This window comes from Neopelma chrysocephalum, unplaced genomic scaffold (genome assembly GCF_003984885.1).
Source record: "Neopelma chrysocephalum unplaced genomic scaffold, ASM398488v2 Primary Assembly neopelma1_64, whole genome shotgun sequence".
NCBI lineage: Eukaryota > Metazoa > Chordata > Aves > Passeriformes > Pipridae > Neopelma > Neopelma chrysocephalum.
Genome location: NW_020897721.1, coordinates 5,431,795 through 5,458,075, shown reverse-complemented (window position 1 = coordinate 5,458,075; position 26,281 = coordinate 5,431,795). Strand labels below are relative to the sequence as shown.

The 26,281-nt window shown below is 49.2% G+C and overlaps 1 protein-coding gene across 5 annotated transcripts in view; it reads left to right on the top strand.

The window, feature by feature from the left end:
- Positions 1–26,281, top strand: part of SZT2 (SZT2, KICSTOR complex subunit) — a 52,767-nt gene that overhangs the window by 6,654 nt on the left and 19,832 nt on the right. Inside the window, exons 9-45 of one of the 5 annotated variants that reach the window (XM_027683276.1) lie at positions 370–540; positions 5,634–5,865; positions 6,501–6,630; positions 7,843–7,985; positions 8,609–8,761; positions 9,104–9,218; positions 11,766–11,971; positions 12,343–12,567; positions 12,973–13,051; positions 13,393–13,490; positions 13,676–13,844; positions 14,322–14,436; positions 14,772–14,885; positions 15,379–15,576; positions 15,698–15,810; positions 16,266–16,407; positions 16,931–17,089; positions 17,740–17,944; positions 18,163–18,275; positions 18,722–18,980; positions 20,328–20,493; positions 20,576–20,668; positions 20,846–20,927; positions 21,066–21,347; positions 21,694–21,832; positions 22,099–22,215; positions 22,324–22,387; positions 22,740–22,925; positions 22,996–23,337; positions 23,459–23,648; positions 24,051–24,125; positions 24,318–24,456; positions 24,687–24,804; positions 25,046–25,175; positions 25,288–25,440; positions 25,554–25,656; positions 26,031–26,148. In XM_027683276.1, coding sequence (XP_027539077.1) covers positions 370–540; positions 5,634–5,865; positions 6,501–6,630; positions 7,843–7,985; positions 8,609–8,761; positions 9,104–9,218; positions 11,766–11,971; positions 12,343–12,567; positions 12,973–13,051; positions 13,393–13,490; positions 13,676–13,844; positions 14,322–14,436; positions 14,772–14,885; positions 15,379–15,576; positions 15,698–15,810; positions 16,266–16,407; positions 16,931–17,089; positions 17,740–17,944; positions 18,163–18,275; positions 18,722–18,980; positions 20,328–20,493; positions 20,576–20,668; positions 20,846–20,927; positions 21,066–21,347; positions 21,694–21,832; positions 22,099–22,215; positions 22,324–22,387; positions 22,740–22,925; positions 22,996–23,337; positions 23,459–23,648; positions 24,051–24,125; positions 24,318–24,456; positions 24,687–24,804; positions 25,046–25,175; positions 25,288–25,440; positions 25,554–25,656; positions 26,031–26,148 — 5,636 coding nt within the window. Of the gene's footprint in view, positions 1–369; positions 541–5,633; positions 5,866–6,500; positions 6,631–7,842; positions 7,986–8,608; positions 8,762–9,103; positions 9,219–11,765; positions 11,972–12,342; positions 12,568–12,972; positions 13,052–13,392; positions 13,491–13,675; positions 13,845–14,321; positions 14,437–14,771; positions 14,886–15,375; positions 15,577–15,697; positions 15,811–16,265; positions 16,408–16,930; positions 17,090–17,739; positions 17,945–18,162; positions 18,276–18,721; positions 18,981–20,327; positions 20,494–20,575; positions 20,669–20,845; positions 20,928–21,062; positions 21,348–21,693; positions 21,833–22,098; positions 22,216–22,323; positions 22,388–22,739; positions 22,926–22,995; positions 23,338–23,458; positions 23,649–24,050; positions 24,126–24,317; positions 24,457–24,683; positions 24,805–25,045; positions 25,176–25,287; positions 25,441–25,553; positions 25,657–26,030; positions 26,149–26,281 lie in introns of all 5 variants that reach the window. The other 4 variants (XM_027683274.1, XM_027683272.1, XM_027683275.1 and 1 more) reach the window with 4 other exon arrangements.

Genomic DNA, 26,281 nt, shown 5'->3' with positions numbered 1-26,281 from the left:
CTGGGAATTCAGGTTTTCCAGGGAAATTGGTAAAGCCCAAAAGCTTGCTGTGCAACTGTTGCAGCAGCTGTGCAGTTTCTACCTGTCCAGGTGAAATGTGTAACTCCAGTGTGTGCCTTGTCACGAAAGCTGTCCCAGAGGAAGCAGGGCCTGGCACCCCACCTTGCCCCTCTCCCAGGCCTCTTGGCCACACTTCTGCGTTGCAGAATCAGGAGTGGGTGTGAGTGGTGCCTGAAGGATGTACTGCTCTTCAGGCCAGCAAGGCGAGTGTTCCCGACAGCTTTTATAAAACGCTTTAGGAGGCACGTTGCCGTGGGAGGAGGCTGAGGGGAGCTGCTCCCTCACAAACCCCATCTCTGCCATTTGCAGTGTCCCAGCACAGACTGTTCAACGAGCACCTGGTGTCTGCAAGCAGCAACCCCGCGCTGGCGATGCGGAGGAAGAAGCACACGGAGAAGGAGGTGCACGCTGACCTCGTGAGCGTGGTTTCGGTCCGGCTGCGCGAGGGCTACAGCATCCGGGAGGTCAACATCACAAAAGGTGACTCTGCTGCTTTGGGAGCTGGAGGCTTGGGTAGGGTTCTGTTCTCAGCTGCTTAAGAGAGAGGAGTACAGTGTCTGCCACTTCAGCAGAGTGGCTGATATTGTGGAGGAAGGAGCTGTTTTCCCAGACTCTGTTTTCGTGATGCGGGGCTGCCCGGTATTGCTGTGCAGTTATTCACTTGCCAGGCTCATCCTCTGTGGCTGTGAGTGCCAGGGGAGGGACAGGCAGTGATGCTCTGTGTCTTGGAAATGATTCCCCACAATTGCAGAGAAACTACTGACAGAACTTGGGTTTGCAGGGTTTTCTGGAAGTTCATCTGTATTTCTCCTTTTTTTCATCCCTTTCTAGTCCTTTGCTAGATGCACTCCAAAATGCTGACATGAAGTTGAGCACTTTGGTGCAACAGACTTAATGTCTCCGAACTACAGCCTTCCAAAGGAAGACATTCCAAAGGATGTTGTTAGGTGAAAATGTCAGACCGGTCAGGACCATGACCAACTCAAGAAGACCATAAAACCTTCCAGTGATCCTGTTCTCTTATCTGACTCACTAGAGATTATGGCACCTGGAGTGTGAGAACTAGCAGCTGACTAGGAGCCTTGAGGGGTTTTTGAGTATCCTAAGCAGTGCCAGTAAATCCTACCTAACTTTCCATCTCCAGCTGTGACTGGTGGTAGTACTTTAACTGAAGGGGAGATGAAAAAATCCAAATGCAAGCTTATTAGTACAGAGAATGTTTTATATCAGGGAGTCAATGTCTGTGATATAACTCCAAAGTCATTCCAAACTTGCCATATGATATTTTCTATGAATTTACTGTGGTCTGCCTTAAAACCATGTAAATACTTATGCCACTGCTCTGCTTGGAAGATTGTCCCAGGGCTTCGTTGCTCTTTCTCTAGCTTCCTTTCTAAACTCCCTGAGACCAAATTAGACCTGTGTGAGTTTATTGTCTTTAATTAAGTTTATCCTCCTTCTCTGGCTTACACAAACTTATTTGAGAACGATGTCTTTCTCCATGTAACCTCCCTTTTGGCAGGTTAAGCAAGCCCAGGTTTCACCTTTCTTTCATAAGGGCAGGCTTTCTGTTTGTTTATTCAGGTTAATAGCACTCACTTTTTTCCCTTCAGTTGTTCTCTTTTCAGTTTGGTCTCATACTTCTCAAAACAGTTGATAAGAGTGTTGTAAATGTGGTTTTATCGGTGCCTCGTTCAGCAATGCTAATAATTCCCTGCTTCTGAAGTAAAATACCCAATGTGATGGACTGGGAATCACATGGGCTTTCTCCATGATTGCATTGTGGTTTTATCACAGAAATCCCTGAATCTCTGGTGTACCTTTTCTTCCAGCTGATGAGTCCTTGGGATTCTTTTATTGCTTTTTGTTTGTTTAATTGTCCCTAAATGTGCCATCCTTCACGTGATAGTACTCCGAAGTTCATCTCGCTCAGTTCCCCTCACTGTTCCTCTGTGATGACTGGGAATTGCAGTTCTTTTGCCTTGATGTGTCTTACAAACTGAGTGGATCTAAATCACCTCTTTTTTTGGGGGGGGAGAAGGTTGCTAACAATCAGATTAGATGGGATAATTTCTAAAGTTGGTCTTCCAGGACTCTCCCTGACTTCTTGTTTCTGGAGTTTTCTGTTAAAAGTAAATATCTGCTAAATTCTCTCAATGAGACAGTTGTTCTAGTAATGTCTGCAGATTTCACTAACATAGGTGTGGCATGAGATACTTCCCTTAAATCCAGGCAGATTAGATCCATTGCGCTCTCCTTGTCCAGGAATGTCTATGAAACAGTGTGACGAGTCAGTTCCTGTCCACACTCAATGTCTTCTATCCTTCTGTGCACCAGTTCACTTACAGCTGGAACATCACTTGATAAAGAGCCTTTCTCTTTAATCTGGCAGCAATGGTGAAGTGCTCTTGGTGACTGTGTAGTCCCTACATGGAAATGCTGGAAGAGCATTCACCAGGTGTGAACCATTCGAAAAGCAGTCAGACAAGTTCATGGATCCTTTTGCGCAAAGGTGTAGCTACAACCTCTGGCTCAGGATATAGTAAAGCAACAAATTCCTGTATTCTACAGGTATCAGAAATATCAGCACATCTTTACCGTGCCCCCTGCACTTTCCTCTGGGTATCTTCCTGCTGTCTTTTACCCCCTGGAGTGCTAAATGGATTGGTCTTCTGTTTTTACAAGAGCAGAAGAGCAGCTGCGCTGGATCAGTTACTTTCTGTGGTGAATAGTTATGGGCAGGTGCACAGGGAGGAGTAAGAATAGGATAAACATACATGATAATCTCTATTCTCCCTTCCTTTTTTCCTTCCCTTTGAGCACTCTCTAGCTCTTTGTAGCTCAGGGGCTCCTAGAGCCTGAAATACTTTCTGTGTATTTTTTAGGAGGAATTTAAAAATGAAATGTCAGAGGTATCAAAAGTACAGTGCCTTTTTCTATGCAGCCTTCAGAATAGTAGCAGATAATGTTACTTGTGCTTTGGAAAGGCTAAATGCTCTGGGGAGTTGCTGGCTGTGATCAGAAAAATTGTTGAACAGTAGAATTTACCAATGATCAAGCACTGCCTTTGCTAAGGAAAAGCAGGTTGTTAATCAGAGCTTTCTGGGTCATTCTACAGAGAAGTGTATAACAAAGAACAGTTAATTAACCTGGATTGCCAGAACTTGCAAACTAAAGGTTAAGGAGCCAGCTGGCTGTGAAGCAAGAGGAAAGAGTGCAGTTGTCGACTTTGACACTGTTGCATTTCTCCTTCACTTTACCAAAGGCAAAATAGAATAAATAGCTAGCTTTGTACTCAGAGTTGCCTGGAGAGGTTGTTTGTGATATTTATAAGTGCTCTGGTTACCCTCACTGTTTAATTTTTAGATATTTAGGTATTTAGGAGGCAACTATGGTTAGTTAGGAATGCAGAAATGCTTGTGAAAGGGGGAGAATTGGAAGGTGTGGAAGGGAGAGAAGCTGCGGGGACATGGTGTGTAATGGAGCCCAGATCTCTTCCTTTTTCTTTCTGGGACAATGTCAGGGGATTTCCCTCTTAGACAAAAAAAGAAAAACATTCTCACTGACTGTTTTGTGTTGCTGTGTGTTGAGCAGAGCCTGGAGGACAGTTTTCAAAACATCATCTTCCTCTGTGAATCAGTCCAGCCCCAAAAGTGGCTGGGCACTAGCTGGCCCGGAAGAGTGGCTGTTCTCAGTGTCAGGAATAGGGAAAACAAAGTGAGCTTTCTGAAAAAACAGAGCTGGACTTTATGAAGGAAATTAAAGTAACAAAAAGTCTTATTAGCAATAAAGTCAAGAACCAATAGATCGCTTTGCAGTAAAAAAAGCTAAATATTCATCTGGGTATTACTTCACACTAAGTAAATATTTTGCCTGTGTTTTTAGTTTTGCTTGTGTGGTATTGTAGGAGAGAAGCCAGGATGACTAATGGAAACAGAGGTGAAAGTTGGAAATATTTTCATTAATGATCTAAGCAAAAAATGTAGGAATTTCCTTATCATGTTTGCTGTTGATGAAGTGGAAAGGATTTGTTATGAGAACCAAAATATTGTGCAGAAAGCAGTGGATGAGCCCTAAAGCAATAAAAGCGAGATGACAGTATGAAATGGAAAGAGATGAATTTATAAATTCTTGTTTAGCCTATCATAGGAAACAACAGGTGGTACAACCCCAGAAAATGCATTTAGAGTAATGCAAAGCACCCATTGTGGAAAATATTGGTGACCTTAAATAAAAACCTATTAATCTCTCAGATGAAGTACACATGAAATATAGTATTCACCTCTGATCATCTTTGTTCAGGAAAGATGAATTCTTGAGGTGCAGGAAGGTCTGGGACTGTTAAGGGGAACGGATGTTCTATCATACCCAGCTGACAGTGGGTAAGGATTTCTTAGTGCACGCTCCCTGTCAATGTTATGGAAATGAAGCTTCTCAGAATAAAGATAATTTAATCAAAAGAACAGCCGAGCATGAATTTGGCACGTACTCTGGATGGTTTCTTCTAAACATTGACAGGGGAAGAGGACTCTGAGGGAGCCTCCCAGCAGGGACCATGGGAAGAAAAAGCTGGCTTTAAGGTGGAGTGCAATCAGCCCGTGAAGGGGATGGCATGATGTGCCTTCGACAGCAGCAAATGCAACTCTGCAGGAAACAGGGCATCCAGGCTGATGATCTGTTCGGATGGTTTCCAGCACATCCAATCCCTTATCACACAAATGCTGCAAGTCTGGCAAACTACAGAGCAGGCTGGACATCAGAATGGATGATTGAGCAGTCGAAATTGCAGCGTGGTCATGTGTTTCCCTGGGATGTTTCAGTACAAAATACACCTGCACAGTCAGCAGGAGTGTGACAGTTCTCTGCTCTTTTGGCTCAGCAAGGCTTGGTGTGTCAGGTGTTTGTGTTAATCTTGATAGAGATGCAACGGCTCGCTTAAAGGAAAAGGTAAAAATGTACAGTTTGAAGAATAGGTGAATATTCATTCTCAACATCTTAACTTTGGGAGGAGAAGGTAAACGTGGTGAGAAGCTGTGATGCTTGAAGTTCTAGATTGCTTGAAATGTGGTCTATGCAGGATGAACAGAGGTTATTTCAAGAATTGAGCCTCACCTTCCAGGTTGTTCATGATTTGTGCCCATTATGTGCAAATATCCGTGTTTCTGCAGTGGGATAGATTAACTTTGCACAGTGCAGATGAGAAAATGGATAGCTTAACAGAATGCTGATCAGTGCAAAGCAACAGTTTTCTTGGAAACAAAGATGAAGCTGTGAAGAAGAGCCCATTGCAAATGTCAGCACCTCCTCTGAGTTTGTTTCCTTCTCTAGTGTAGATATAGTACATGTACATTTAAAGAACTGAGAGCTCTTCACCAAATACTACTGTGCAAGCAAAGCCTCTCTTCATTGCAGAGGAGAGAGAGTGACTTAGTCAAAGCAAACAGTTGTTAGATTACTTTGTTCCCCTCATAGTGATCAAATGATCCCATGGTACTCAGGAATCCCTGGTCAGAGGTAAAAGCTCAGATGTGTATTCAACAAGCAGCTGATCTTACTCTTCTGCTCCCATGCAGGTGGGTCTCAGCTGGAGGTCAAGCTAGTGCTGCTTTGGAAGCATAACATGAGGATTGAGTACTTGGCTGTAACTCCCTGGCCCCTGGACCCTTCGAAGCGCAGCACGTGGGTGGAGGTGACGATGGAGGGGAGCTATGACATCCTGCATGACATCAGCTGCACCATGAGGAAGCCCATCACCAGCCTGTACCGCACTACAGTCATCCGGCGCTTCTGGAACACCTTGCAGAGGTGAGCTGCACTGTCCCCAGCAGTTTCCAGTGTCCAGTAATTCCTTCCTTGGCATGCTAAGACATGGGTTATGCGGGTGGCCATCCCAACCCAAGGTCCAAAAGGAACGTGCTCTGAGGAAGAGGCATGACTGGCAACAAGCCAGAAAAGACTGGGACTGGTCTGTGACCTGGTTTGTAAGAATGGTTCATGGTGACGGTATCGCTGCTCCTGAATCTGAATCCTGTGTTGCAAACCTTACCTCTGACTGCCATCCCATGGAGGTCCTGTGTTCTTACAGCACACCCTTGCAGCTGTGCTTCATGGTCACACTGGGAGCCAACGTGTCTAGGGCTGAAGGGCCATTGGGTTATAACAATTTCGTGGCCAGGGTGACCATTACTCCCTACTATTTGGCAGATTCCTTTTCTAGCACTTCATTTCCAACTCTGATCATCCTCCTTATATATTAGGCTGTTACACTGGAACCCCTTTAACATGTTCATGGCATTGAATCCCAGCCTTGCCCTAGAAAGCTCCATTGGTGTGGATGGGCTCCCAGTCACAGGGGGTGCTGTTTGTGCAGGCCCTGGGCTGGCTGGTGCAGCAAGGGGGAGAGCAGGGGCTTTTGGGGCTAACTGCCTCTTTTTTTCCAGCATCAACCAGACAGATCAGATGTTGGTTCATCTGCAGTCTTTTGACACAGTCCCAGAACACTTCACCATTCCCGAGAGCACCAAGAATGGCGTGCCCCTCTTCTACATCCCCCCAGGCTCCACCACTCCGGTATGTTCCCTCCCTCTCCTGTTTAATGTGGGATAGGTTGTCCCACGTGCCTTTACTGTCTTGCATTTAGGCTTCATTTCTTGCTCATCTTGTCTTCATCTTGTCCTGCTCAGTAAGCAAGTTCAGGTGTAGTGCAGAGAACATCCTGTGCCATACATTTTCCCCTCTGAGACGTCACCCTACATCTTCATTGCTGCAGCTACACCTCTAAGCCCAACAGCAAGTCTCCCAGGGGTGCTGTGAAGCCTTCTCCTGTAGTGATGGGGTGTATGAGACTGATGGGGAGGCTGACACACTTACTTCTGCTGTGCTTTTTCAGTGGATTCCTCATAGGTTTGGAATTGCTGCTGGCAGTCTTGTGTGCTGATGGTTAGCTCAGTACTGTCAGATGAAGATACAGGATGTGCTGAATAGTTGTTTGATAGGCTCATTGCTCTGAGCACTGACATGGAAGGTGCAAGAGAGATACTTGTCATCTGCACAGCAGAAACGAAACAAAATATGAGCTAATGGTTTCCACTGCAAAATTCAAATCCATTGAAGCTCACTGAGCAGAAGTGCCAGCATATTATCTGTTCCCTGCTAGCAGTGTCCTTGGCATTGATAGAAGGGGACTAGCAGAAAAGCTAGGGGAGCTTTAATTTAGGAGAACTATCCCTTTAATGTTATTGTTGAAGCCCTTCTTTAGGTTTGCCTAATACACTTTCCCTCTGTAGGGTTATGTATCCCACAGTATATCTGGAGCTTCCCTTCTTATGGCTAACCACCACTATTTCTGTGTCAGCAGAGCTGCTATAGTTGGTGGAATCAGTGTTACCATACAAATATATTAGAGTTGCCCAATGCCACCCATTCTGGCACCCTATTTGCATGAGTACTCTCAGATGAGTAATCTCAGTGTTTAATTGCTTTGCTGGCACAAGCCATATATCCCCCTCTCCATCAGAAAGCACACCATTACATATGCCATCTTTTTCACGGTTGATTTACTTGATGCTAAGTAGTCAAATTCCTGATTAACTTGACATTTCAGGAGCCTAATTTTTTTTACTTACATTGAACTGCCTGTTTCAATGTGAACACACTTATTCTGCTCAGAGGAAGTCACCCAGAGCCAGGGATGTGGCCTTTTAGACCTGCCAGAGAAATTCCTGCTCCCTCTGGGTGGAACCAGACACTTCCCTGCTGAATATTGTCCTGTCACTTTCTCAGGTGCTGTCCCTGCAGCACAGTGGGTCTGACTCGAGCCATTCCCAGTTTGCCTCCTACTGGAAGCCTATCCTTTCCATGGATGCCAACTTCTGGCAGAGGTGGCTGCACATGCATCGTATAGTCGTCCTTCTGGAGCATGACACGTATGTAATGGGCAGGGCTGAGCTGGCTGTGTGGGCCAGCCTGGGAAAGCAGGTGTCCAGTTCAGCCCATTTCTGGAGTTGTAGCTGCTCTGTGGGTACCTGTGGCCGAGGGAAGGGCCTCACTATTGGGTGGATGGTGAAGGCTTGTTTATCTGGGAGGGATGGTGGGGTTGGGAAGTCATCTTGTTTGAGAGTAGGGACTGTTCTCAGGAGGATAAATTGTTTCTCAAGTACCTCTTGGGTTTGGATTTCCTGATTGCAGGCTGGGGTGTGGGACCACCCATGTGGGAGTTTTTGTTTGCTGCTGGAAAACATCTTTCCCAAAAGCATTGCTTTCCTGAGGGGGGGTCCTAGTTGCAGAGTTATGGGAATAACAGTCATATATTGAATGGAGGGAGATAGAAAGGATACAACAAGGGATGTGGTCTCTGCGAGGTGGAGATCCCTATGGCTCAGGGAGTGTGCACAGTTAGGGGAAGTGCTTGTGCACTGGCTGCTGTGGAGGAATAAGGCTGTTACACCAGTCAGAGGGTGAGTTGCAGTGGATGTAGCAAAGCCTCTGTGGGTTCTGAGGGAAGAAGAGAAACTGTAGTCCTGAAATGACCTTCTGCTCCACCCTGCAGGCCTGTGCCCAAGCACCTGCACACGCCAGGCAACAACGGCCGCTACAGCACCATCCAGTGCCGCATCTCCCACTCGGCCCTCACATCCCTGCTGCGGGACTGGAGCAGCTTCGTGCTGGTGGAGGGCTATTCCTACGTCAAACTGATACACAGGTGAGTGGCTCTGAGGTGGTGCTGTGGGGGGGATCTGGCTGCATGGCCAGAGCGAAGATCTGGTTAGACCAGTGTGCGGTGATGGGCCTGAAGCAGATGTCTAGAGGAGAGGATAAGAGATAGACAAGTGGGTGTGAAATCCTGCAATTTCTGATGCAGTTGTGTTCCAGGCACAGCCCAGAGGGAGAGGGAAGCCAGCTGGGGGGGTTTCTGCCTGCTAGAACTGATACTGCGAAGTTGTGTGGACTGTTGAGCTCTGTGGACCAGGCCTGTACTTGGTCTGGCACGACAGAGCAGCAAGATCCGTGCTGTTTCAGCCCTGTCTTAATCCCTCCTCCCCAGCTCTGAGGATCTTACACCTTCCTCGTTTTATGTGGTACGGATCATCTCCAAAGCTCCCTGCATGGTTCTCCGGCTGGGGTTCCCCATTGGCACACCTGCACAGGCCAGGAACAAGGTGAGAGCTGGCTGTCTGCTTCGTGGGGAAGGAGCAGAGCACAAGAACTTCTGCATGTGGAAATTGTGGGTAGATCACAGGCGTCATTGTGGGCAGGTACCCTGTAATAAGTAACTACTATGTTAAGGCTTAGATGAGTGTGAATGTTCTGTAACAGAAAGGGTCAGTTTGGGCAAACTTTCTGTGTTAAGTCTGTGGAAGATCTAAACCCAAAGACTCGAAGATCAATAGAATAGCTGGTCACATGAATGCTTTTCCCATTGCTTATTTCAACCGCGGGGCTCAAAATGACTCAAAGGTTATCTGGTCCATCCTTGTGACAAAAGCACAATCAATACCATCTGTTAGGAACTTGTCTGACTCATCAGTAAAGACCTCTTTGATGAATGTACTACATGTTCCTTGGGCTATCTGTTCCAGTAATGGTAAATTGCTTATGTATACTTAATCTATCAGGTAGGGAGGAGTTAAGTCTTAAAATTCTAACGATGCCCCACATGAGCAGTACAGGGAGAGGAAAAAAAAATACCCAGGAAATGTTTTCAGGAGGTAAAAGTCTGCTTTTAATAACCCTTTTGTATCAAAAGAAATGATCTGCCCTAGTCAGATGCAGAAGGTGGGGTTATTGTGTGGACTTTTTCTCCAGGTCTAATGGCTGAGACAAGTCTAAGTATTCTTAAGTAAAACATAAGTATGAGAAAGATGGCTTGCTATTAAACTATGTGAAGTTTTTTTATAAACAAGAGGTTTATCATTAAACCCATATCTTTTATCTTCATGAAAGAGATCTTTGGTTTGTCTAACTTAGCTTTAGTGTTAGAGATTAGTCTGAGGAGAAGCTGACAAACATGGGAAGGACCATCTCTTTCTGAGATAATGAACCCACTAAATGTTGTGGCATTCTGGAGGATCTGCCCTCTCATGTCTTTAGGGGATCCGGGTTTTGGGCACTGGTTGCTGGGCCAACATGTGGGCTGCTAATGCCAAGTGACAGGTTTTATGAAGGGTTTCCTTCTGGCAGGTGTAAGTTAGTATCTATTTCATGAAGGTGTGAGATGGGCAGCATACCCTGCAGCTGTGGGCAAGCTCCAGATCATTGCAGTAGGAGCTGTATATAAATCATAAATTGTATCATACACAATCCTTTCTGGGGGTTTTTTTTGCCTGCCATAAGGCTGATCATCTACCCCGTGTGGAGGATGGCAGTAGAACTTAGCCTTCATTGTTTAAGGGAAAGCAGTTTTTGTGCTGAGCTATTCAAGTTTCCAATGTAGAAAGGAAGGAAAGCACCTGGTACAGTCTGACTTTCAGAAAGCTTTTGGTGAGACTTCATATAGGGCACAACTGTAAAAGGAATTAGGTGTCATAAAACAGAAAATGTCTAGGGGGACAAAGCAAGTAAATTGTAAAAGTGCTCTGTTCTCATCACAGCGGAAGCTGTTTATGGTTTTTGCAGTCTTTTTTTTTTCCAGTCAAAGGTTAGGGAACTCATTTGTAGAAAGGTAGCAGATAATGAGCTGGGAAAATGTGCAGGTGGCACAAAACTATTTCAGCCTTGTGCTTGGGTGACACCTAAACAGCACAATGGTGGCTGGAAGCCAATATTGATAACTGCAGAATAGTGCACCTTGGATTTGAGAGCTTAAACACCATCAGTGATCCTGTGATATCAGTATGAAACCACAAAGGGGACCCAAATGGGAGCATAGTACAGAAAAGAACTCTGTTCAACATTTGGATTTGGGGACGCTCCTTTCCCTGCAAAAGACATAGTAATGATGGGGAAAGTTACTGAAATAATTAGTGTTGAGGAAGGAGATGAGGAGCTGCTGTTCTTCGTTTGCCTACAATAGTAATAGAAATTGAAATGAGTTGAACAAATATTGTGAAAAGAAGCCTAACCATGGAAATTTCAAAGAAAACACTGGGCTATTGTGAGAATCAGATGCTAGTGTGGGTAGAACCGTATTCAGAGCTGCTAAAAGCTAAAAAGAGTAATCAGGAAGTCATTGTGAAAATATATTGGAAAAAATTAACCTAAAAAATAACCTAAGCTCCTGAAACCTTTTACCATAGGGGTTTGACACATGAATGTGATTGTGGGGGAATACATAAGACAGAGCCAGACTGTTTCCCACAGCTGATACGGACTAGTTTACATTTACTGTAGGCTGTTGAGGAAGAGAGAAGAATGAGAGTGGGTGCTCGGACTGCTTCTGTGGAGGAGCTGGCATGCAATTAATTTGTTTTTCATCTGAGTTTTGAAAGGCAATTTCTTCAGCCTTGAAATCATCTTTGGGGTTTTTTTGACCTTTCTTTTGCTTTTAAAAATACTTGTAGTTGTTAAAATATGGACCGAAAAAGCCTTGTGTCATCTTGATCTTGCTAGTGCCTCAGAACTAAAATGACCTTTAACTCCTGCTGTCCTGTATATTCAAGGAGTGCTCTATTCTTTTTAGTCAGGCTCTTGTTCTGGATGCTTATTTTGAGTAGCTTATGTCTCCAGACAACATTGGTCACGTTTACCTTTTGCTTTTGCCATGACAGATAGTGGAGGAGTTACGGGACCGAATCTTGCAGCTGCGCTTTCCCCACAGGGTCCAGAGCAAGGAGGCAACTCCAAAAGCAAAGAGGAAAATGTTTGGCAGTAGTTCTCCCTCCAAGTCTCCACCTGTGGCTGGGGCCCAGTCAGCCCTCTCGGACAGACCCTGCCTTGTTGTGCTGCACAAACCCTTGGAGAAGCTGCTTATCAGGTAGTGATGGGGATCCAGGCCGTCAGCACTGGGAAGTGGGAAAGGGGAAGGTCTGTGGATGGTGCTGCCAGTTTTAGGGTGAGAGTGCTGTGAAGCTGGTGCTTGTTGTGGTGGGTTTGTGTTGTGTGGCTGTGACTTGCAGCAGGGGTTATTGCTGGACCGACTGATTTGTCACTCCTAATTAAATGTGATGTAGAAGTAAATTTAGTTACTGCTGCCTGAGCAGGATCCTGTGCTGGGCCAGCCACGTTCTGCTGCTGGAGGGCTCTGTCCTGGGCCCAGCAAGTGGATCTAGACAGCTCTGGCCCTGAGTAGAAAAAAAAAAAAAGGATTTTTTCCATCTCAGCACACCACACTTCTGCCCTCTCCAGGTATGAGAAGCTGCCTTCTGACTATCGAGCCCCCTTCATTCTCAACCTGGAGCACCCCCAAGTGTCTGGCCCACTCACTATGGTGGCCAATCGTACTGCCTCTTCCACCCTGGCCTCACTGTCCCGGTACTTCTACCACCAGCGTTGGATCTGGAGTGTCCAGTCAGGGCTGGCACCGGCTGTGCCCATCACTGCTGTAGCCCAGCTGCTTTCCACGCTCACAGAGTAAGTTGCACACCTGAACAGGAGTCCTTTCTCCAGCTAGTCCTGGGGATGCGGGTAAAGCAAGTTGCATCTGAGGCCTTCTTATAGGGAACCCCTTTGCAGTGTTTGGTCCTGAACACGGCTTCTAGAGCTACCTGGGTCAATGCTTTACCCAGCTGCAGTTGAGGAAAACGGAAGTCCTAGAAAACATGCAAAAGGGCAGGAGGGGTTACTGTGCCTGGAATATGCTGATCTTCACACAGGCTGTCCTGTGTGGTGTCTCATCTCCCCATTCCCTTTGTGTAGCTCCCTGTCTTGGGAAGGAGGGTGTTATGGGGTGAAGGGTACAGTCAGTCTTGTATTTAAGGCTTGCAGTATGGGTGGAAAATTCCTCTGACAGAGGTCTGACTGTCTCTCTGTTGCAAGGGTTCGTCTGTCAGAGGGTTTCCACTTTGCATCCAGTGGGGATGGAATTATCAACATGGTGCTGGAGTTGCCCATACAGGTGAGCATGGGTGCTGTGGACACAGCCCTTATTGCTGGTTATGGGGTGGATTCACCTTCCTGTGACAGGATTTATCACCTGCTTCTAGCACACACCCTTAACATGTATAGGGATAGAATAAAGCAACTTGTGGGTTGGGCATTTTCTTGTCTTCATCTGCAGTTAAAGAGCTGCTCTGCTGGTGGGGATGTGCTGTGCTGGAGGGATTCTTGGGGCTGGGACAGGCTCCCTCTCTCCACCAGTGCTGGTGGAGCTGCATGATGGGCCTGTGTTGTGTTAGGGGGTACTGGGTAGGTTGATCTGTTGCTGCTGGCCAGGCTCATGCAGTGTCTCCCCTCCAGATTGATGGCTCCAGTGAGAGCAGCAGTGACAGGGAGAAGCACACCTGTGTCGTCCAATACATCCTCTTCCCACCCCACTCCACCTCCACCAAAGACAGGTGAGGCTGTTCTGCTTCCAGGGAGGGTTGGCAGTGGAGTCATGGTTCCAGACTTGCCTTTATCTAGTACAGATAACTAGTTGTCATGGACTAATCACCAGTTAGCTGGGGCTTTACCTGTAAACCTACAGTGGGCTGCTGGCTCTGTGCCATCTCACAGGACTTGCCTTTTGTCTTTCCTCCAGCTTTTCCACAGATGATGACAATGATACAGAGGTAGAGGCCATTGAGGTGGACACAGAGCTGAACCTGGTCACTGAGTGCTGGGTAGAGCCACAGAGTGGCCATGTCCACAGTACTGCTGAGAACTGGAAGCACCTCCATGGCTTGCCCTACCAGAAAATTCCTAAAGCGGTGAGTCCCTGAAAGGGGAGGGGCATGGGCTCTTTTGTGGAGGGAGAAGGGTTCAGTGTGAGTGCACCACAACACTGCAGGTGAATATTGAGGGCCAGAAGAGATGGGAGTGCTGATCACAGAAGAGCTTGACATTTCTAAAAGAGGAACGAGCCACTGGACATAAAAAGTTTCTGTATTGCAAGGCAGTGGATGCAATGCTGTTTTGGGATAGCTGGAAAAATGCAAATTATTTTGTGAAGAGGGGAGCAAGCTAGACCAGAACAGGGACAGCAGGCAGTCCTGCTAACACACTTCCTGAGCAATGTGAAAACAGGCTAAAGGACTGGTGGAGAAGGAGGGAGCAATGAGTGAGAATAGGGCAAGTCAGGGGGCAGAATTATGGGTGTCTTCTCTCCTTGCTTTTAGAGTGTTTTCTCCTACATTTGGGGGTAATAATTCTGCTGCATACAGCTGAGCCTTGACTGCTTATTGCAGCTCTATCCCCGGGACCTTGCGTGCATTGCCACCATGCTGACCTTTGAGTACATCAGCCAGCTGTGCCAGAACAAGGAGTGGGTCTGCCCTCCTTCAGACACCAAAACTGCTGAAGGTGAGTCCAGCATCCATGTCCTAGCAAGTTCCATGGAGCAAAGATAGCAAGGCCCTGAATGTCTCAGGGCCTGTAGAGGTTTCTGGAAGGTGGATTGGGTATTTTGACAGCTTTTTAGACTGTGATGGCAGTGGGTCACTTTGTTGCACTTGTGCTAATCTGCCAGAGAAATGGCTTCATCCTGGGAAGGACAAAGAAGCACTGAGGCTTTCTGCCTAGGCTGGAGAGGTGATGAGATGACCCTGCTTGAGCAGAGCTTGGTCCAGATGACCTTCCCTGGGAGGCAGGGATATGTTGTGCCCACAGGCATGTTACATTCCCACTTCTTGTTGCAGATCCAGACATGGGGCCTGGTTTTCGAGTGCATGAGATTCCATTCCAGTTCAACCTCATGAAGCTGTTGCCCAGGTGCCAGCAGGTTGAAATGTTCTTCCTAATGCTGACAAAAGGTAAGTGTTTCTTCACCTGCTGCCTCTCCTTGTCCTACCTCTGTGGCTGTGGGCACCCTGCTCCACATGCTTGTCTCCCTGGGCAGTAGGTGGGAGCACTGCCATGGCTCTTTCAGTAGCTCAGTGCTGTTCTTCCTGACTCTGCAGCCCCAGGGCTGCCCAGCTGTATTGCTGTATTTCTTGGGATGATAACTTGGAGGAGTTGCTTTTGAAAACATTAAACCTAGACAGTTGCTCTGTGGTGGTAGTTTCTTGTCTGTACCCCCAGCATCTCCAGAATATTTACAGTAGCAGGGTGAGTTAGTGCAGTCTAACTAATGATGCTGAAACTCCAGGACCTCCTCAACACCCTCCAAGTCAACCTTGCAGAAGTGCTGGGGGAAACTCCTGTTTGGAAGTGTTGCTTTGCAAAGGGCTGTCTCCCGGGGTCCTGGGCAGGTGGTGCCTGTGGAGATACTGTCTCTGAAGCTGCCCTGGTTCTGTTTTGGAGCAGAGAATGAGGAGGTGACCAAGGACTCTTCGTTTGTGCCCAATGAAATGCTACTAAACCTCTTCCATGGCTGCCTGCAGCATGACCTCAGTGACCGGGAGATCCCCATGGCTGATGCTGATCATGTGGCTTTCATGGAGCAGGTTCTGCAACGGGATCGTGATGGCCATCAACCCCCCTTCATGCTCCCTGTGATCAGAGGTGAGGGCCAGGAGTGTGACAGCAGTGACACCAGGAGCTGTGAGGCATTTCAGGAACCTTGCTTTCAAATCTCGTCCTCAGCTGGTGTTTCTCAGGTTGGTTTCTCTGTGCTCCATTTCAGAAGAAACCCTGAAAGCTTCCGGGACCCTGGAGCAGCAGGATGCTTCTGCATCCTATCATCTTGTTGGCAGCAATGGCACCAGGGATATTACTGGCTCCACAAGTACTCTGCAGGTACTGCTGTCCTTCTCCTGAGCCCCTTCAGAATGCAAGGCAGCAGCTGTTAAAGAGTAGGAAAGTTAGAAGGGCTGAGAAAGACTGAAAGGTGGCTGGCTTTCCCCACATTTGGCAGCAGTTTAAACTGGAGCCTGTGGCTGAAGTCAAGCAGGAATCTGGAAGGTGTGTGGATAGTTGCACTCACCATGGGCCTAACCTGTTACAGCTGTGCCTGTAACTGATGCTGTGCCACACATTGCTCAGAAACTGTGGGCAATCGTTGCCTGGAGGTCAGAACCAGCCATAGCAAGGCTGGCTAAGATATCTTAATTGTGCTGTTCTTCCTAGAGCTAGGCTGCTCCTGGAATGTGCAGGGCTGACCTTTCAGCACTGTGCCAGCCAGCGCTCATGGAAGATCTTGTTCTGTGTAGTTGCTGTGTGCTGAGTTTATCCAACTTCTGCTCTTTCCTCAGAGCCTTGGCAACACGGAGCTGCCTGAGGATGACGTGACACTGAGTGACACAAGGGGACCCTTTCCCCCTCAGTGGCGATGTTATGCCAAGCTGGTCAACCCACAGCATGTGTTCCTGACCTTCCTGCCAGCCACCTTCTCAGGTGAGGCAGCCTGTTGTGGGGAGCAAGAGGAGGCAACAGTGCCAAGCACCTCCTCAGGAAAACCGCAAAGACAGAATCAAGTCTTGTAGGATGGAGAGAAAACTCAATAGCGGAGTTCAGACCCAGCCTTTTGCACCATATGGCCAGGAAGAGAATAGTGCAGGTGCTGAATGTCCTGCTCTTCTCTCCTTGGACATGGTGCTGCCCTCATAAGGTTTTCGGGTGGTGTTGAGTTGTTCGCTGGCTGCAGCCATTGGACTGGTTTTCCAAGGGGGTTGTTAATGAATGGAGTAAAGGGACTGCTAATGGCATGGTCAGGGAGAGTCCCTGTTTCTGGGTGTTGGCACTGGTCTGGCTTCCCCTGAGCCACTGGTGAAGGCTGCTAGGCTCTAGTGGAAGTAGTCTGTGAAGCTGCTTCTACACACAGAGAGGTAGCAGGGACATCTGCTGTCTTGGGAATGTAGGTTGAGGGGTTAAGCTGTTCTCACTGGACAGAGGGTGATTTTATTTTGTTTTCTTCCAGATGTACAGAAGCTGATGGCTTGTGGGTTGGACAAACCTCCAAAAGATGAGGGTCGATCTGGAGAGGATACCCTCGGACCTGTCTGTGCAGAGCGAGTCAGGGCTGAAGAAGGGGATGCTGCAGTGCCATTGCCTACCCTCAGCATAACACCAGCCCATGGTACCAACAGCACCTTGCTAAACTATGAGTAACCTTGCTATTCTTGAGTATACTGTTGAACAGATAGAGGTAGGAGGAATCAGCTCCTGCCTGGCAATCAGCAGAGTCAGGACAAGGGGCACAGTGATGTTCGTGGGGGGATGAAGGAGTGTAATGTGAGTTGAGTGTCTATGGCCCAAGGTTGGTTCCCAGTGGGCAAGGAGGTTGCAGGTAGATAGAAGCTACTGGGAAAGGCAGTACTGGGCTGCACTGGAAAGTCAGTGACTCTCATGTCATGATCCAGACCAGCACTGTCAGCAGCACGTTGTCTTAGGGAGAAGGGCACAGGTCTGAGTTATATGGGATTTGATTGCACAGCCCCTGGTGCAAGTCAGCCAGGCCTGCAATGGGGATAGAGGGTTGTGCTGCTGCAGGAGGTAGTGGTGGTGATGGTGAACAGTCATGGCTGTGAAGAAGGGTATCGGGGTGGCCAAAGCACTGGGTTGAGTGGCTGGGTGCTGGGTGAAGGAGAAGGACCCCTGAGGTTTGATTGGTGAGAAGCTTGAAAAACCAACACCTTCCTGTAGGTGCTTCTGTGAGGGCTGTGACGCCTCAGACCAGGAACAAGGAGCCCATCAAACGCCCTTATCCGAGGACTGTTTCTTTTGCAGAAGGGAGCCGTGAGCCTGGAGAGCAGAGTGGCCCCTCACGGAGAGATGTGCATATCTCCTTCTGTCGCCAGAACTCGCAGTCTGAGCTGGGCGAGTGCCGCCGATTTCGCTGCCCCATTTACATCTACAGCTGCTCTTTGGAGCTCTTACGAGAGCAGCTTGTCAGCCCCCGGGCACACCGTCCTCCTCGGGACATCTTTTTCAGGTAATACCAACTATACTTGATTCCTGGACAAGAAACAGAGGAGTTTCCCTTGACAAGAGGCTGGCTCTAGCCCTGCCTTGTTCTCCTGGCTCGGCCTCTCTGCCTTGTAGCAGCTACTACCTGTGCATGCCCTCGGGCCCTGCTTTGCTGGTGTTAGAGCTATTTGTAGTCTAAAACGTGCTTTGTTGGCACTAAAGGCTGTGGTTTGTCTTTTCCAGGTCCCAGTCTCTGGAACGTCCTCCGACTGCTGCTTGGCTGGACCACAAGCACAAGGAGCTGGTGAGTTACTGCACACTGCTGCAGGAGCACTCCCACCAGTGCTACGTGAAAGGTGAGCAGTGGTGCGATGGGACCTGAGGCAGGCTTGGGGTTGGGGCTGGACCCTGGATCTTCTTTTAAGAAAACAACGTCTCGTTTTCCTTGTGATCTTACACCGAGCAGAGGGAGGAGTTGTGGGACTGATGTCCCACCAGGAGGGAGTTAAAGATGCCTCTGTGCATTCCCTGTGGGCCTTGCAGAGGCTGTTCCCAAACCTGTGGAGTGCTGTAATGGGGGATCCCTTCTTTGATGCTTTCCTCTCATGTTCAGGGTGACAGATTTCTTGGGCACTCTGGCATCACCCAAGCCCAGACTAACATGTAGCATTAGGTGCCCTGGCTCACTCCTGTCTCCCAGCACCTGCACTGACTCCACTCTGTGCTGGGACTTGTGAAGATCCATATGTGGCTATTGCCTGACTCCCATTGCCTCACATCAAGCACCGTGTTTGACCTGTAGGGCTGTTCAAGAGCCTTCAGCAGTCACACAGCATCAGCTCCCAGGACCTGCTTACTGCCATGGACTACTGTGAGGAGCTGCTCCAAGAGATTGATATCACCAACTTCCTGCTGACAGTGTGCAGCCATGTCCGCTCGTTCCGAGAGAGCCACCAACACTTCCACACACACTCCAAGACAGCCAGCTTCCAAGTGGGCAGCATAGAGCAAGAAGAGGAACAGAGCTCTAGGGAACGAGGTGTCTTGGTCTCTGAGTCAAGGTAAGGGCACAGTTCTGTTCTTAGCATTGGGCCAGGACAGATCTTTCTTCAAGCATTTTTTAACACCTGCCAGAAGGAATGCTGTAGGGCAGAGTCTAACAGAGCCACATGGAAGAGCAGATATTTCCAGTGAGATACCCACCTGGTATGGTGTCCACTAGGACTTCCTGTTTTTTATAATCTCTGGTGACATCCATCCTTTCACTTTCTCTTATAATCCAGGCTCATTACTGGCCTGAGCTGGAGGGCAGTTTGTCTGCAAGTCTTAGACTTGTTTCTGGAGAAATTATGCATTTCCTATTGCTTGACTCATTTGAGTTTGATGTTGACTCTGATGAAAATGACAACTTTGTTATCTCTTTCTAATTAATAGTGTCACTTTTTTTAATTAAAAAAATGCACAAGAGAAATACCAAGGCAGAATTGAAATATGCTTGATGATAAACTTCTGCCTTTCTATTCCTTACGGTATTTATGAGTTATGTATCACCTCTGGAAACTTAAGGAGGGAAAAAAGTGCTATGCCTTAGTGTCTGTCAAAGAAACACTTTGGCCCTTTGTCCTCTGCACAGTTCCTTTTAATGCATTTGTTGGGAATCCCCAATCCTATTTCTTCTTATACTGTACGTGGTTTTGAAGAACATTCAGTGTTTGAAAAGTCAGATGACTTCTTCAAGTGCTACTTTCCCTAAGAAAAACTGTGGGAACTTTTTTGTGTGTGTGTGTCAGATACTACAAATCACCTATCCCAATGCAGGTTATATAAACTTTACTGAAGGATATACAGCCTGTGATGTGTTGCACCCAGATCTGCCATCTTTACCACTAATTTGGGTACCTGGGGAGTCCTTTGACCAGTTGACATCCCACTCCTTGGATTGCTTTTTCTGAGTTTTAGGGACTGATTCTGCCATGAAGCTGCTGAGTGACAATAGGCCTGAACTTTGTGCTCCTCTCTGTGCTGCCAAGCCACTGGCTGCTGGCACAGTGGTACTTGCTGTGAGGTGCCCTGGACTGGGTGTTGGTAGTTCAGATTGCTGGAGGCCTGTCCCTATACTCAGCCATGTGTCTGTGTTTCCCAAGGAGGGTGTGTAGTGTGGTGTTCAGACATGGCAGTGGGATCAGCATGGTTAAGCTACCTCAGGCCTGGCTTCAGACAGCCTGAGCCCTTATCTGGGCATGTGGGTGGCAGGTTTTCTGGGGCTGTGGGGTTGGGTGGTGAGTCACATCGTGTTAACACAGGTGAGGTTTGGGTGTCTGTGAGGTGGATGCTTGCAGGGTAGAGAACACATACAGCAAGTCTGGTTTCTCAGTTTGGCCTGTCTGACCTGTCCACAATCCTGTCAGTGTGGAAATGGAGGACTACAGTGAGCAGGACTCCCATAACGTTGCAAGCCCCACGGAGGAGCCAAAGGGCAGTGTGGGCACCAGCTGCTGTTCAGAGTTTCCCCTCTCGCTGCTGGAAATTGGACAGCCCTGCCAGGCACACCCAGACTTGCATAAAATTATCCAGGTGAGGAATGTGCAAGCTTGACCTGGCTCCAGCAGGAGGGTAGAGTAGGATGTCTGCTTCACACTTGGGATTTCTCTTTTAGGAAAAATTCCTGGAAATTGGAAGTTTACATTTCAAGCCAGTGCCATCAAATCCTCACTATTTCTTCTATTGCCCACCATCAGCCAAGAAAGAGGTAGGCATGGTGCTGCCCTGGCAGGCACGTAGTCCTTGTAGAGTAGCTTTGCTTGGTGTCAGTTCTGGATTTGAGGCTGGGAGACCCATGGGTAGACTTAGTCCGTGGGGTGCCCATCAACAGTTGCTTCACTGCCTGGCATGGTTCTACTATCTGCCCTTTCTCTCTCTGTCTCAGGAAGAGGCATCTCGGGATCAGGCAGACAGGAAAGGCAGTGAGGACATGGAGGGATCAGAGGCAGAACTGGCAGCTGAAGAAGGTAAAATTTGCTTGCTCTGTCTTGGAGAAGAAAATGTCTGTAGTCTGGCTGTGGTGGTGCCTTTCAGAGCTAGGCTGTGTCTGGTGGGGTCTCTGGAGATGTGGACCTGGTTTGCTAACAGGGAACCTGTATCAACAGGAACTGTGTCTGGATGCTGCATTGCCACAGAGAGTGACCCAGAGCTGGAGGTGGAGTACCGTGAGAAGCTGGAGCACGAGTTCCCAGACACAGATTCCCTCTCGGACTCCAACACGGTGAACCAGGATGATGACTCCTTCAGTGTGCTGGGAGGGGACTCACTCAATGAGCAGGAGTTCCTGGAGCAGGAGATGCCCCCTCTCTTTGTGCACCTGACCTGCTCAGTGAAGCTGCGTAGCCAGCACAGCTCCATGCCTGTGCAGTCCCTGCCAACTTGTCTAGGTAAGAGCAATCCTTGGGGCTTCTCTCAGGTTCCTGCTGGGTGAGCAGCCCCTGGAACAAACATGCTGTGTCCTAAATCAGCAGTCACTCTGAACCAGCGCCCCCTGTGCAGAGCCCCAGGGGTCTGCCAGCTTCAGACCAGGGCTTTTCCACCAGGTCTCACACTTGCTGTGTGGGATTGGTGATGGAGGGTTGAAAGGATCATGGAAGATGGTGGCCTTTTGGGGCCTGTCCAGGTTCGTGGGACAGCCACCTCTTGCAGTCTCTGTACTTGCCACCAGGCTGTGTATGTGTGTAAGCAGAGGTGTTTGTTGCTTGAGTCTCTTGGTCTGTGATCTCTCCTCAGGGGAAGTTCTGGGCTGCCTGGAAAGCTGCCAGGGCTTGAACACCATTGATCTGGGGGACCTCTGTGTGACCCTGGACATCTTTGTGCTGACACTGCCCCTGGAGATAGAAGTTGTGAACACAGACATTCTCCACAACAGGTAGGTGGAAAGAGGCCAAGTCACTCACCCACCCTCTGCCTTCCCTTCCCAGAAGGCCATTCTTGGCTCATTTCCATATGCTGAGACTCATGATTCTCCTCACAGAGCCTGCCACAGCCTTAAGAAAACTAAACTTTTTTCAAGATAGGCTCACCTTCTGTAGAGGTCCCTTTTCCCCTCTCTGGAGCCAGTTTATCTAGTTCTGTGTCTGTTTATCCTCTCTGGCTCAAGAGCTGGTGCTCAGCCTGCTCTCTCTCCTGTGACAGATGCACCTCGGAGAGCAGCGTGTCCTTCACACGCTCCCCAGGGCAGCCATCCTCTTTCCGCTCAGATGAGGATATCATGCACAACTTGGAACGGCTCCCGTCCACCGGAGATGAGAGGTATGGCACTGCAGGTGTGGTGGTGAGCCCCTCACAGGTTCCCTTTGCTGCCTGTGGTGTCTGCATGAATCAGGGTGACTGGTTGATTCTTCATCTCCTCTCTCCTAGGCACCCCGCCCTTTCCAACCTCCCTGGAGTGCACAGGCAGGCTATAGAAGCCACTATGAATGAGGTAAGGCAGACTTGCCTCCTTCTTGCTTCCGGCTGGAGCAATGTGGCCACAGCACACAGCTGCTGTTCTACACTTCCTAGCCTGTCAGCAGAACTGACTATTAGCCTGTCACACAGGCTGTTAGCCTTGTGCACCCCAAAAGTGTGGGATTACCCTGACAAAATTCTTACTGCAGTTGGGGTGGGACAGGCAGAGCTCTCTTCTAAATGCCTTTTCTCAGGTATATTCAGGAGATGAGGGATGTGGGTGATGAGAGAGGCTGCCTTCATCCTATTGGGGCTTGCATGAGAATTGGGGCAGCCTTGCAAATGCAGGTCACCTAGGTCTTCCTCTGTGTCCTTGCTCTGCTCAGATTCGCTGGCTCCTGGACGATGAGATCGTGTCAGCGCTGCGTCACTCACAGGTCATCAGCACCTCCATCCTGCACCGGGTGGCCACCCACATCTATAACTCCAAGGGCCGGCCCAGCTGCCACAGCGAGGTCGTGCTGCTCCAGTTTGTCTTTGGGCCTGAGCACTCTCTGGAGAAGTTCAAGGAGGTAAAGAGAAAGCCCTGAAGCAGCGTCATACGCCTTGCTGGCAGGATGCTTATTCTTCCCTGTGTTACAGGAGTTCAGAAGAATGGCTCTGCCAGGCTACATGCTTAACGCAGAGGGCAACGACTACCACTACATCTCCATCAGCCGCCTGCACTCCAGGAGGGCAGCTCCAGACCCCTCAGGGTCACCCTGCTTGCAGCAGCCAGCTGAAGGGCAGCCCAGGACAGCCCTGGGCCAGGCAGGCCAGGAGGGGAGCAGTGAAACGGAGGCAGAGGGCTCTGAGCTGTTACACCACACGGGCTGTGTCCTCCCAGAAGAAGCCCGGGGTCTCTGGGAGTGGCCAGAGAGTGAGACACGAACTGTGCCAGACACAGGAAACCCTGCAGGTGGAGGCAGCCACACCCAGAGTGAGGTGAGAAGCACTGGGTGGTCTGTAGGTGGGAAGGTGTGGGACACTGGTAACAGAAGGTAGAAGGACGCAGGAGGGCGATGGGACTTTTTTTAGTGCCTGTTTTTCTGGTCATTTTATGCAGGTTCCAGGAGACATGCTGAGACTTGAACAAAGCAGAGCACCAGGCCATGACTCCCTGGAAGAGGCAGCTCCAGAGACAACCATACAGTCATTGCCATCCTCATCCTCTGAAAAGGGAAACAGCGAGAAATCACCGTTGGTGACACCGTCTGCAGCAAGTCTGACTGACTCTGTGACACAGGGCAGGGAAGGTAGGAGCTGCAAACATGGGCAGGATGTACCTCAGCCTTAGAAACTTTTAAGGGAAGAGCCCAGTTCTGGCTGTGGCGTGCATAATGTGACTGTTACTCCTGTTCCAGTCCCTAAATACCAGAATTGGTACCCAGGACCGTTGGTCTCCTCCTTGCCAGGATGCTGGCAATTCACTGCTTAACAGCACCTGGGGTACTAGGCTGTGCTGCTGCACTGATATCCCTAATGACACGCAGTCCCTGGTGACTTCAGTGATGGCTGTGAGAGCCCCACTCCCCAGCACTGCCTCCCCATGGCCGGCACTGCCTGATTGTCCTGTGGTGTGATGTTTCTCCAGCACATGGGGCGTGTGAAGGGGCTTAGCAAATACTTCCATGATCAAACCCCTGTTCCCTTTGCAGGCTCCAGCAAGCAGCGTCCCAGCCGCGTGCAGAGCCTCGTGTCGAGCCAGGGCAGCATGGACTCTGACCATCTGGGTGAGTCTGCTGGGCCAGGGGGGACCAACAGTGTGCAGCCAGACGTTGGTAGTGACACAGGAGTGCGGGGGTGTGGTGGGACTGTGTGCCTGGGCTGGGGTGAGCCCTGAGGGCAGGGCTTGTGAGTGGCTGCGGTGCCCAAGGAGCAGGCTGGCTTGCCAGGCCTGGGGCTGAAGTGAGGATACCTTGCAGGTTATGATGGGGGAAGCAGTGACTCAGAGTATGAGGAAGCGCTGATGAGTGACCAGGAGCCCAGGTGTCCCCTTATGCCGGATTTCTGGCTCATCATAAAAATCCACCAGGACCGAGTGGAGGTCTATTACCACACACGGTAAGGAGGGTCCCCTGTCTGACACTGCCTCTCTGTATTGTGACCTTGTGGCCACTCACTCATCTCTGGACAGGATCTCCTCCCTGCCCAGTGTGAGTGGGAAGATGCATGACTAGACTCTGTAAGGGGAAAACTGCTACTCTTTCCCACTGTGTTCCTGCTCCCACCACACAGGAGTAGCACTGTCCAGGTGCCCTGCTGACCCCATTCTCCCTTTCTTCATAAAGCAGCCTGAGTGTGGAGAAGGCAGCATCAGCAGAGTCAGAAGAGGAGCAGCCAGGGGAGTGCCAGAGTCTCAATCAAGTGGTGGTAAAGAAGATCAGTGAAATCTGCAGGGTTGTCAATCAGGTAACAAATCTGCAGAGGGCACAGACAGAGCTGCCAGTCATGAGATGGCTTAAATTAGGAGGGACCTCTGCAAGTTGTCTGGTTTGGGCCCAACTCGGAGGAGGTCCTGGGGAACCGGTTCAACTGGTGAAGCCCCAGGTTGGGAGTCAAAGGAAAAGGGATTCAGTCTGGCCCTAAGCCCTTCTTGCTGTCTTCTGTGGCTGTGCAAGCAACAGAAACAATCTTTCCTCATCCTTTGCAGCGCTTGCTGCTGCAGGACCTGCATGACAGCCACATATGCAACTCATTACTGGTGGCAGAAAGTGAGGAGGACATCTGGAAGAGTGAAACGCCCTATACTTCATACAGGCAGCGCGTCATGCCCACAGATGGTATGAATATTCCCTTGGCCGTGTCTCAGTGGCAGTGCTACTGCCTGCCCGTGGGTGCCTAAGATGTCAACTTCCATGCTATGGCCCCAGCTATGTCCTATGTTCTTTGTAGATTACTCTGTAGAGGAGAGCTACCAGCCCCGGGACTACCTGGCTGCCACCATGCAGTTCATGCCAGGGCACTTTGCTTGTGACGTGGTGTGGAGCACACTCATCCACGTGCATTCACGCCTCAAGATGGGCCCCAACATGGGGGTCTCGCGAGGTACGTGCAGCCCGGGTTCCCTCTCGTTTTGCATGTCAAGAGTCTGGCTTCTGGCTGGATTGGCACAGCAGAGAAGGGTATGTGGGATAGCTAACGTCCCACGTTGCCCACAGCTATCCAGGCACTTCGCTCGGTGCTCAACGCCTTCTCTGTGGTGAACAGGAAGAATATGTTTGTCTACCAGGAACGTGCCACTAAATCTGTTTTCTACCTCCGGTAAGAAGCCAGCGTGACTTGTTGGCCTGACCCTGTCCTGCTGTGTGTGTTACACCAGACTGAGAGCTCCTTGGGGCAGAAAGTGTCTGCCCAGCCTCAGGGACCATGTTGTGACCCAAGCAGCAAATATCTCATTTCTGATGAGTCAGAGTTACATCAAGCCAGGCCCTTCTTGCTCTCCCTGTGCTAAGTCATGACATTGAAGGGAAAAAGATGGTTTTTTTGAGGGAGTCAGAGAGCAGTTTTGCCGCTCCATATCCTAAGGACTAGTCCCCAGAAAGTGCATGGGGGGAGCAAGGAAGATGCAGATCTGTGGATGTATGATGCTGTTGTCTTTGGGAATGGAGGCTGACATACCCTTCTCCTGTATTCAGGCTGACTGAAACCACCAACAGTGGGAAGGTGTGGGAAGCAGAGAGCAGCCTTAGTCCAGCATCTCGCTCGCTGGCACTGACACGCAGCCAGGAGCCCATTTACACTGAGGATCTAACGGTGAGTCTGCTGCTTCTGGGAGTGCATGGGGGTGCTCATGGTCATGAGAGAGGAGGGAACTCAGTAGCTCCAGGAACCCAGATTATATGCAGGATAAAACTTACATTATAGATTTGTGGAGTGGGGCAGCAGT